This window comes from Triticum aestivum, chromosome 4A (genome assembly GCF_018294505.1).
Source record: "Triticum aestivum cultivar Chinese Spring chromosome 4A, IWGSC CS RefSeq v2.1, whole genome shotgun sequence".
NCBI classification, from domain to species: Eukaryota; Viridiplantae; Streptophyta; class Magnoliopsida; order Poales; family Poaceae; genus Triticum; species Triticum aestivum.
In genome coordinates, this window is record NC_057803.1 from 652,783,032 (window position 1) to 652,793,777 (window position 10,746).

Genomic DNA, 10,746 nt, shown 5'->3' on the forward strand with positions numbered 1-10,746 from the left:
TTCGTGGACCCTTCATGGGTGGAGCCCTCCGTGGACTCGCACAGCCGTTACCCTTCGTTGGTTGAAGTCCCCATCAACGTGGATATACGATAGCACCACCTATCGGAACCACGACAAAAAAATCCGTCTCTAAAATTGCGTTTGCACACTCCAATCCCATCCCTTTACTTTCTTGCAAGTTGCATGCTTTACTTTCCGCTGCTCATATACTCTTTGCATGCTTGCTTGATATGTATTGTGAATGTTAAAACTTGTGCCAAAACTCCACTTCAATTTAAAGAGATTAAAAACTGCAACTTTTCTTACTAAGAGTCTATTCACCCCCCCCCCCCCTAGACACCTCTTCTCGATCCTTTAAACAGCGGTCAAGAACATCCTGAAATACCTGAAAAGGACTAAGGATATGTTTCTCGTTTATGGAGGTGACAAAGAGCTTGTCATAAATGGTTACGTCGATGCAAGCTTTGACACTGATCCGGATGACTCTAAGTCACAAACCGGATATGTATTTATATTGAATGGTGGAGCTATCAATTGGTGCAGTTCCAAGCAAAGCACCGTGGCGGGATCTATGTGTGAAGCGGAGTACATAGCTGCTTCGGAAGCAGCAAATGAAAGAGTCTAGATGAAGGAGTTCATATCCGATCTAGGTGTAATACCTAGTGCATAGGGTCCGATGAAAATCTTTTGTGATAATACTAGAGCAATTGCCTTGGCAAAGGAATCCAAATTTCACAAGAGAACCAAACACATCAAGAGACGCTTCAATTCCATTTGCGATCAAGTCAAGGAGGGAGACATAGAGATTTGCAAGATACATACGGATCTGAATGTTGTAGACCCATTGATTAAGCCTCTTCCACGAGCAAGACATGATCAGCACCAAGACTCCATGGGTGTTAGAATCATTACTATGTAATCTAGATTATAGATTCTAGTGCAAGTGGGAGACTGAATGAAATATGCCCTAGAGGCAATAATAAAGTTTTTATTTACATTTCCTTATATCATGAGAAATGTTTATTATTCATGCTAGAATTGTATTAACACGAAACTTAGTACATGAGTGAAAACATAGACAAAACAAAGTGTCCCTAGTATGCCTCTACTTGACTAGCTCGTTAATCAAAGATGGTTATGTTTCCTGACCATAGACATATGTTGCCGTTTGATGAACGGGATCACATCATTAGAGAATGATGTGATGGACAAGACCCATTCGTTAGCTTAGCATAATGATTGTTAAGTTTTATTGCTATTGCTTTCTTCATGACTTATACATGTTCCTCTGTCTATGAGATTATGCAACTCCCGAATATCGGAGGAACACCTTGTGTGCTATCAAACGTCACAACGTAACTGGGTGATTATAAAGATGCTCTATAGGTGTCTCCAAAGGTGTTTTTTGGGTCGGCATAGATCGAGATTAGCATTTGTCACTCCGTGTATCGGAGAGGTATCTCCGGGCCCTCTCGATAATGCTCAGCACTATAAGGCTTGCAAGCAATGTGGCTAATGAGTTAGTTGCGGGATATAGCAATACGGAACGAGTAAAGAGACTTGCCGATAATGATATTGAATTAGGTATGATGATACCGACGATGGAATCTCTGGCAAGTAACATACCGATGACATAGGGAACAACGTACGTTGTTGTGCGGTTTGACCGATAAAGATCTTCGTAGAATATGTAGGAGCCAATATGAGCATCTAGGTTCCGCTATTGATTATTGATCGGAGATGTGTCTCGATCATGTCTACATAGTTCTCAAACCCGTAGGTTCCGCACGCTTAACGTTCGATATTGATCGGAGATGACCAAAGTTTGTTGGGAGTCGCTGATGAGATCACGGACATGATGAGGAGTCTCGAAATGGTCGAGAGGTAAAGATTGATATATTGGAAGGTTATGTTTGGACACCAGAAAAGTTTCAGAGAGGTTCAGACATTTTTCAGAGTACCGAGGGGTTACCGGAACCCTCCGGGGAAGTGTTGGGCCAACATGGCCATAAGGGAGAGAGAGAGGGAAGCCCGCGGGGGGTGGCCGTGCGCCCTCCTTCTAGGGAGTCCGAATAGGACAAGGAGGAGGGGGCGGCGCCTCCTTCCCTTTCCCTCTCCCTCTCCTTCCTATTCCCCCCAGTGAAAAAAAGGTAGAGGGGGGTCGAATCCTACTTGGACTAGGAGTCCAAGAAGGACTCCCCCCATGGCGCGCCCCTCCTGGCCGCCGGCCTCTCTCCCCTCTATATACGTGGGCAGGGGGCACCCCAAAGGCACATCAATTGTTCTCTTTGTCGTGTGCGGCGCCTCCCGCCACCCCCCACAGTTTACTTCTCCGGTCATAGCATCGTAGTGCTTAGGTGAAGCCCTGCGCGGATCACATCATCGACACCGTCACCACGCCATCGTGCTGACGGAACTCTCTCTCGACCCTCGATTGGATCAAGAGTTCGAGGGACGTCATCGAGCTGAACGTGTGCTGAACACGGAGGTGTCGTACGTTCGGTACTTGGATCGGTTGGATCGTGAAGACATTCTACTACATCAACCGCATTAACTAACGCTTCCACTACGAGGGTATGTGGACACACTCTCCCCCTCTCGTTGCTATGCATCTCCTAGATAGATCTTGCGTGATCGTAGGAAATTTTTGGAAATTGCATGCTTCGTTTCCCAACAGATGGTGGCTACATTTTCCTAAAGCAATATTAGAAAAGGATTAATGATCCACTTCAGAGGAAAAATCCAGCATGACCTTTACTAAAAAAGGACATATCGAGCGCCTGAAATTTGCCGGAACGGAAATTAATCAACACGCCGGCATAACATAGGCCACTCGAAGGTGTTACCTGCAAACATGGTCACTTGGGCAAGCACATATCCTATTTGAGCAACACTAGATATACATGTTTATATCTACATCATATGAGCAATTCTTGAGCAACACTAAATAAACTAGTTCTACTAAAAAAATCTACATCATCATCTATTCAAAATGTTCTATACCTAAAACATCTACATCATCATCCACTATTACTATTTCTTTTACTAAACCCTAAAATATGCCCTAAGTTCAGAATATAACAAGTACAGAACATTTTTTCAAATTCTACCAACTAAAAATTTCCATTACTAAAATGTCTAATCAAAAGACCTAAAATTTCCTATTCTATTCAAAACACCTAAAATAGGCTAAAGTTATTCTATTACAAAACCTACATTCTACAATGTCTACATTCTAAAATCTACATTTAAACTACCTACATTCTACAAGAACAGAGAGAAGGGAGGGAGGAGGGGTAGGAAGGAGGGCGGGAAGAGGAGTAGGAAGGAGGGAGGTAGGAGGGGTATGAAGGAGGGAGGAACGAGTGGGAGGAAGGAGGGAACAGGTGGGAAGGATGGGGGAGGGAGGAGGAGCTACCTCGGTGGCCGTGACGGCAGGGGGGGGGCAGCAGGATGGAGGAGGGGGCTAGGGAGGGAGGGGGCGACGGCGGCGAGATGGAGGAGGGAGGGGCGACGGCGGCAGCAGCGGGCGGCAATGCAGCGGCGGTAGACGACATGGTGCGGGGGAGAGTGAGTGGAGCAGAGAGAGGAGAGTGAGGGGCGGCCTGGTGGGGAAGATAGGATGGCTTTAGCAGTAGCACCGTCCCATAAAACGCGCTACTGCCTACTGCTAAGTGTAAGCATGCAAAAACACATTGGTCATCAATGATCTTTTTGTGTGCAATCTGAATTGTCAATATGAGTCCTCTCTGGTTTAGGAACCGGAGAAGACTCATATTGCGGCCATAAATTCTACACAAAGAGTTCAATGAAGACCAAGTGGATGTAATAGGTAAGTAGGCGGGCACAAAAATCTTCCCGAAGCATCCTGGCGCCTAGGCGGAATAGATCCACCGCGGCTCTTTAAGAAATACGATCTGAGGGAGAAATTACCGCTAAGGTCAGAAGCTCCACCTTGATCAACCTACAAATCAAGGGAACGTCCACCTAATGGACAGGCAAACCACGTAGTTTTGAAAACAATTACCAATATTTTTTAAATGCAAACCTTCCTTAAATTTGTGAAAAAAAGTTTGGAAAACGAGAACATTAAGCTCCATTTTAATCAATCTACAAATTGAAAAGATTCACAAATTTAAGAAGGAGTTCACAGTTCGAAGTTATAGCGAGTGGAAGTAATCCAAGAGTTCAATAGTTGGAATTCTACTTCATGCACCTATATTTTGAAGGTTAAGATAAGAAAATAAATAAATGGGCCAAGCCGAGGAGGGAGAGGTGTGTGCGCCGGTTTGTGTGACGCTACTTTCTATAAAGCGGGAGCTCCTAGTCAGCGTTTGCTGTGCCAGTTAGTGGACGCAGCGCTCGCACGCCACCTTTCATGGGGCCGGCCAAACTACATGGGCGATCAGCCGTCGCTCGTGAGGAGCATACGCCCGATTAGTTCTTCGTGGTTCAACAAGTTGACCATTAACCGTTCACTTTCAACAAGTGGTTATCTTTTCGGAAAAGTTCATTGATATGAAAAAAAGTTTATGGATTTGCAAAATGTTCACAAATTGAAAAAGACCATGAATAGAAAAAAATTCACGGATTTTGGAAAAAATGTCCAACGATTTGGAAAAAGTTTATCGATTTTGAAAAAGTCCATCGACATTGAAAAACAAAGTCCATCAACTTTGAAAAAATTCATACATTTTTAAAAAGGCTCATAGATTTTAAAAAAAGAGCATCAATATTGAAAAAAGTTCACGGATTTTAAAAAAATTTAAAAAATTGAGAAAATATTCACAAAATTAAAATAAGTTTATTGATTTTTAGAAAAAGCGAAATTGAAAAAGTTTGCACATTGCAAAAGAAAAAGGAAAACAGAAAAGGAACAGAAAAAAAGAAAGAAACATGAAACCCGGAAAAAAACTGTTTGAAAAAACGAGAAAAGAACAGGAAATAGGTAAAAAGAAAAAAGAAAAGGAAAGGAAGGAAGGAGAAAAGTGCGATAGATCGAGGTATTTAGTAACATCAATTCAGGTTGGCTCTTTCTTTATCACATGAAGCTTTCAACCAAGAGGTAGCTGCTTCGGATCCTGCCATTGCTTATATTTCTTTTTAGATATAAAATATATAAAAACACGAGCATTATTTGAGAGTGACAGTTAAGGAGGTCAATATCCTACTCGACCAAACGTCATCAACATATAATTATTCATCAGGAAAAAGAAGCATGCAGCAGCGTATGCCTGCTCTCCGTTCAGTTCCGACGACCACTAGGTGGGATACCGCAGTACGTGCACCGGCATCCGTCGGAAACGCACTCGCCCACCGAGGTGCCGCTGATGCGTTCCTGGCAGTACTCCATGCACTTGTCAGGATTGCATATGCCGGGGATGGTCGGGAGCACCTTGCAGTCCATGGGGGTCACCGTCGCAGTGGCGCCACCGCCGTTAGCCGTCACCACCTTTGTCACCGCATCTACGGATCGAACAGCGCACACAGAGTAATTAGCGCGAGGCATATATATTACTCCAGTTTGTTACTTGAAAAGTTGAAACTAATAACGCACGTAGATATGCCAATGTGAGTATATATGCATACCTGAACAGAGCACCACAATGGCGAGGGCCAGTAGCATCGTGTAGAACGGCCTCATCCTGACTTCGCGAGGTTGTTTGGGGAGTGCTGAGAGATGTAGCGAAGGTTACTGACTGCTGTGATGTGTATTATTCAGCTAGTGGTTGCCGGACAAGCTAACTGCCTTCGCATGGTTGTTTACAATGCAAAGAACGGGCATGCTATTTTTGGAAACAATTTACTTCGAGGCTTTAGATGGAATGTAATAAGTACTTCTCAAAAGAAAGGTGTAATGTAATTAAGGGTGGCAATTATATATTTTTATCGAGTGCATATCCGTACTTGTAGTTGGAGTACTCATCTATTATATATAAAAAGTATTTGATGGGTTAACCGAAAATAAGAAAATAAACTAGAAAGTACCGCAAAAATTAGAAACATCTGACCATTAGTTTAAGTTAAGAAGCCAATTACAATCGATGGATATCAAAAATAGACAATGACATTAAAGATCATGAAAATTACCCACCAATGCCCTTAATAAAATTTGAACCTGTCAATCACGGTGGACATTGTTGGAAAATCGGAGCCACCACGATGGTGGCTGCGCGCCGCACGGGGTAGCCCCTCCCGTTTCCCCACTTTACGTTAAGTGGGTACTTATCCCTAGACCACCTAGTCCCTATATAAAGCAACGAGGAGACATCATTGTAACACCTAATCATTGATTAATAAAGCTGGTCTCCTCCATAACTCTCTGTGTCATTTACTTTCGCGTGTACGACTACTTCGACTACTTCGTCTACGACGCTCGCTCTCGCTCCGCAACCTTGGACCGGACTCGCCGGCAGGAGTTGCGGAACACGTTATCAGCATGCTTCGCTCCACCAACTCTCCGTCAAGCCTGCATCACGCAGGCTTTCGTCGACCCGCGGAGGTATAAGATCCGATCCCCACTCTTGGCAAAAATGGATTCCCCTCGTTACCGCGATTCCGTTTTTGCGGTTAGTTTCTTTTTCGGATTTGATCTACCTATGGTGCGGATTTTCCTCCCAAGAACCGAGCGGACGAACACGTCGCCGACCAATGTCGATGTTCTTGGACTAAGAGGAACTTGTTGACTGCACTATAGGGAGTCGGTACAGATCGCGATCAAGATGATCACGGTACCGCCGCAACGCACCCGTTGTGCCACGCGCCGTCGATGTTCCCGATGAACACGATGATATTTTTGAGATCCCGACGCCGGCGTCGCCGTCCCAAGCAGCTCGCCATACCCGTGCCCGATGCATGTTTCATGCCGCCGTAGGCCCTGCTGGTCCCGGCTGCTGGCCGCCTCCGCGTGCACGTAAGGTAGCTGCGCCCGGCGGGCTAGCTGGCTTGGCCCTTGTCGCCGCCGCCGTGCCGTGGCCGCAGGGGCCTGGCCGCCCCGCGCCGGGGCCGTGCCGTGGCCGCGCGCCCTCCAGGCCGCGACACGCCGGCCTCTCCATGGCCGCGCCCTGCTGGCGCGTGCTCGACGCCGCAAACAGTGGCTGCCGACGCCGACGCGAGCCGTGGCGCAGCCGCAGCTACCGCCGCGAGCCGTGGCCGCCGCCGCCGCGAGCGCTGGCCATCCCGGCCGCGCCCTGCGTGCGTGCGTGCGTGGTCTTCGCCGCCGCGAGTACGCGCGCTGGCCTGCCCTGGCCGCGCAGTGCGTACGTGCCGCCGCCGCCGCTCGGGCGCTAGGAAACCCTAGCGACCCCTGAGCTGGCGAGCAGCCGGCCCAGTGGGCTGCTGTGGACCGGGTCCCATTTTTTCCTTTCCTCCATAAAAAAAAGAAAACGGGGGGAGGGCGGTGGGGCTGGCTACACGGGCCGACGGCCCATTTCGGCCTGCGAGCGCACTGGACCAGGCCAGAGAGCACACGCGCGCGCGTTTCTATGCTTTTGATCCCTCGGAGTTTCCAGATTTTATGCGAATTTTTATTCCTGCTATAATATTTTCCGTATAAGTCCCTGGAACTATCTGTTTTCGCTGGAAATGCGTATTTGGGGCTTAAAAATGCCTTGGGAATCCAATTTTTGGGCTAGTTTTCACACACTAGATGCGCTTAACATGCTATGTTTTGTAACATGATATTATTGTATGATTTTACTGCTGTAGATTAATTGATTAACACTCTTAATCATTTAGTAAGTCATATAAAGCATGTTTTAAATATTGGAACGTCCTTTTTATTGAATAAGTTTATCAACATCGCTTTGTGCAAAAGATTACCTGATGTAATCTCATGATTTTTGCATAAATCGCAGATGGCCGGAATTGTCCACAGGGAGTTTGCTGAGTTGGCCCAGACAGGGCTGAACTACCTGTCTTGGCCCTTGGACTACGAGATTTTTCTCCAGGGCAAAACCCTCTTGAGGGCGATCGGAAAGGGGGCCCAGCTGGCCGCCACTGATCCCAAGTTCGAAACTGAGAATGCGCAGGCTCTGCACTTTCTCCGTCATCACCTGTCACCTACTCTGAAAGATGAGTATATGGCTGAGCGCAGTGCTTCTGGCCTTTGGACCGCCCTTAAGCAGCGGTTTGAGCGGCTGAACTACAATGTGAATCCACATGCAGAGGCAGAGTGGATCCGTCTGAGGTTTGCGGACTTCAAGACGGTTGGGGAGTACAATTCGGCTCTGCACCGGATTTGTACGACTCTTCGGTTGTGTGGTACTGAGATTATCGATTCCCAGAAGATTGAGAAAACCCTATCCACTTTCCACCCCGACGCGGTCCAGTCCTCACGGAACTACCGCCAGGGGAACTACACGAGGTATTCAGAGTTGATTGACGTCCTCCAGGTGGCGGAGGCGCAGGATGAGGTTCTCAAAAAGAACTTTGTCGCACAACCACTTGGGGGAAGTTCTCGCCAGGAGGTGAACGCTCTCAAAGTCCGCAAGCCTCAACAGAAGAAGAGGGGCCGCAAGGGCAAGAAGAAGGGACCTCACCCTCCTGCCCCGGCTAAGCAGAACAAGCCGGGCAAGGGAGGGCAGCGGCCTCAGGACTGCTTGCGTTGTGGCTCGGTGGAGCATTTCTCCCGCCAGTGCCGCGCACCACCGGAGGTCGTTGAAGCATACAAGGCTCGGAAGGCGCGTGAGACGCACCTCGCCTTGGTTCAGGAGGGAGCACCACCGGCGCCCATGGCGGCACCCGTGATGATCGCTACGCCCCCTGCTGCGCCCATAGAGGCGACCCCCGTGGTGCCCATCGCGGTACCTTTGGCGGTCTCTACCGACGCCCACGTCGCCATGGAGGTTGCCACATGGTCGCCTTGGCGGCGGCGGCGCCACTAGACATTGATGCGGCCTCCAAGATGATTTCTAAGGAGGATCAGCTCACTAGTATGGAGATTGCGGCGGAAGTGAATGGTTTCTTCACCGAGTCCACTTAGCATAACTCTTTGGTTATCATGATTCCGTGATACAATAAAATTGAATAAATTCGATTTGGTTGTAAGCTCTATGAGAGCATAAACTTATTCTTTACTTTGGCGATTGGATGACATTTATTCATTTATTCCATTATTTATACATGATAGCATGTTATGTTCTGACATGTGTGCATTTCTCTTTAATGTATTTTCTTCCTCATTACATTAATTAGATGTCATATTTTAGAACGTGTGTGGCGCCCGAATGGAGGAAACGTGCTTTGCCGATAGCGCCACCACTCATACCATTTTACGAGAAACTAAGTATTTTGAGTCCATTAAAAATCTCCGGGAAGTATTATGACAATCGCCGGCTGCGGTTCTCACATAGTTGGCTCCGGACGAGCCACTATTATACTCCCTATGGGAACAACTTTGATCATTAATGATGCGTTGTTGTACCCAGAGTCGACTCATACTCTTTTGAGCTTTAGAGACATCTGCGCTAATGGTTTCCATGCTGAGACCGATAATGAAAACGGCAAGGAGTGCCTACTCATCACAAAGCGGGATGCCGGTGGTAAACATGTTATCGAAAGGCTTCCTTCGTTTGACACAGGGCTATACTACACTAAGATAGTAGCACCTCCCGTGTACACTACCCTCAAGACCGTCTTTAGAAGCTTTGAACTCTTCTACCTCTGGCACGATAGGTTAGGCCACCCCGGACTTAGGATGATGAGAAATATAATTAACAACTGACATGGCCATAATGTTAACGTGAAGAACTTCCCGAATCCCGATGATTTCGTGTGCTCCGCATGCGCTAAGGGGAAGTTAGTCATTAGGCCATCGCCCCTCAAGGTGAGGGATGAAATCCCCGCGTTCTTGGAATGTATCCAAGGGGACATATGTGAAAGTGCTAGTTATCGACTAGAGGGGGGGTGAATAGGCGATTTTTATGAAAGTCTTCAAAACATGGAAGTTTCAAAGACAAACAATAGAAATAACCTAATTGATATGCAGCGGAAGATAAACTACAACAAGCAAGCCATAGTCAAGTATGCAATAGCATTAATGTACGAAGACCAATAGCAGCTAGGTAGTAGGATCAGGATGGAATATAGTATGAAGCCAATCAACAATAGTAGTCAAGAAATGAAGTCAATCAGATAAGACAGATAAGCAATGACTTCACGAAGACAAACTCAAAGTAAAGGAGGGAAGAGATAGAACCTGTCACTTGTTGAAGACACAGGATTTGTTGGACCAGTTCCAGTTGCTGTGACAACTGTACGTCTGGTTAGGGAGGCTGAGATTCAACTCAGAAGACCGTGTCTTCACCTTATTCCCCTTGAGCTAAGGACACCCAGTCCTCGCCCAATCACTCTGGTAAGTCTTTAAGGTAGACTTCCAAACCTTCACAGACTCCGTTCACCCAGCAATCCACAATGTCTCTTGGATGCTCAGAATGAGACGCCTAACCGGATGGAGGATACACAGTCCTCAAGTGTAATAAGTCTTCAGGTCACACAGACAGAAAGACTTCAGTGATGCCTAACACTCTTTGGCTCTGGGTGTTTGGGCTTTGTCCTTGCAAGGATTTCTCTCTCTCAAATGCTTCGAGGTGGGTTGCTCTCAAATGACAAAAGTCGTATACTAACTCTGAGCAGCCACCAATATATGGTGTAGGGGTGGGCTATTTATAGACACTAGGCAACCCGACCTGATTTATCTAAAATGACCCTGGGTCACTAAGGAACTGACACGTGTTCCAACGGTCA

At 46.9% G+C, this 10,746-nt stretch overlaps 1 protein-coding gene across 1 annotated transcript; it reads left to right on the forward strand.

Annotated features, from left to right (window-relative positions):
- The first annotated feature begins 6,294 nt into the window (after positions 1-6,294).
- LOC123082907 (uncharacterized) lies at positions 6,295-8,968 on the forward strand. Its single transcript, XM_044505113.1, has 2 exons — positions 6,295-6,502; positions 7,857-8,968. Exons 1-2 carry the CDS (start codon positions 6,440-6,442, stop codon positions 8,883-8,885), a joined length of 1,092 nt encoding a protein of 363 aa, XP_044361048.1. The 5' UTR covers positions 6,295-6,439; the 3' UTR covers positions 8,886-8,968.
- The last annotated feature ends 1,778 nt before the right edge of the window (positions 8,969-10,746 follow it).

Excerpts from the sequence above, each read along its gene's own strand:
- LOC123082907 (XM_044505113.1), top strand. The coding sequence starts at position 6,440 with ATGCTTCGCTCCACCAACTCTCCGTCAAGCCTGCATCACGCAGGCTTT. Across the intron at positions 6,503-7,856 it reads GCTTTCGTCGACCCGCGGAG|ATGGCCGGAATTGTCCACAG; the intron begins GTATAAGATCCG and ends CATAAATCGCAG.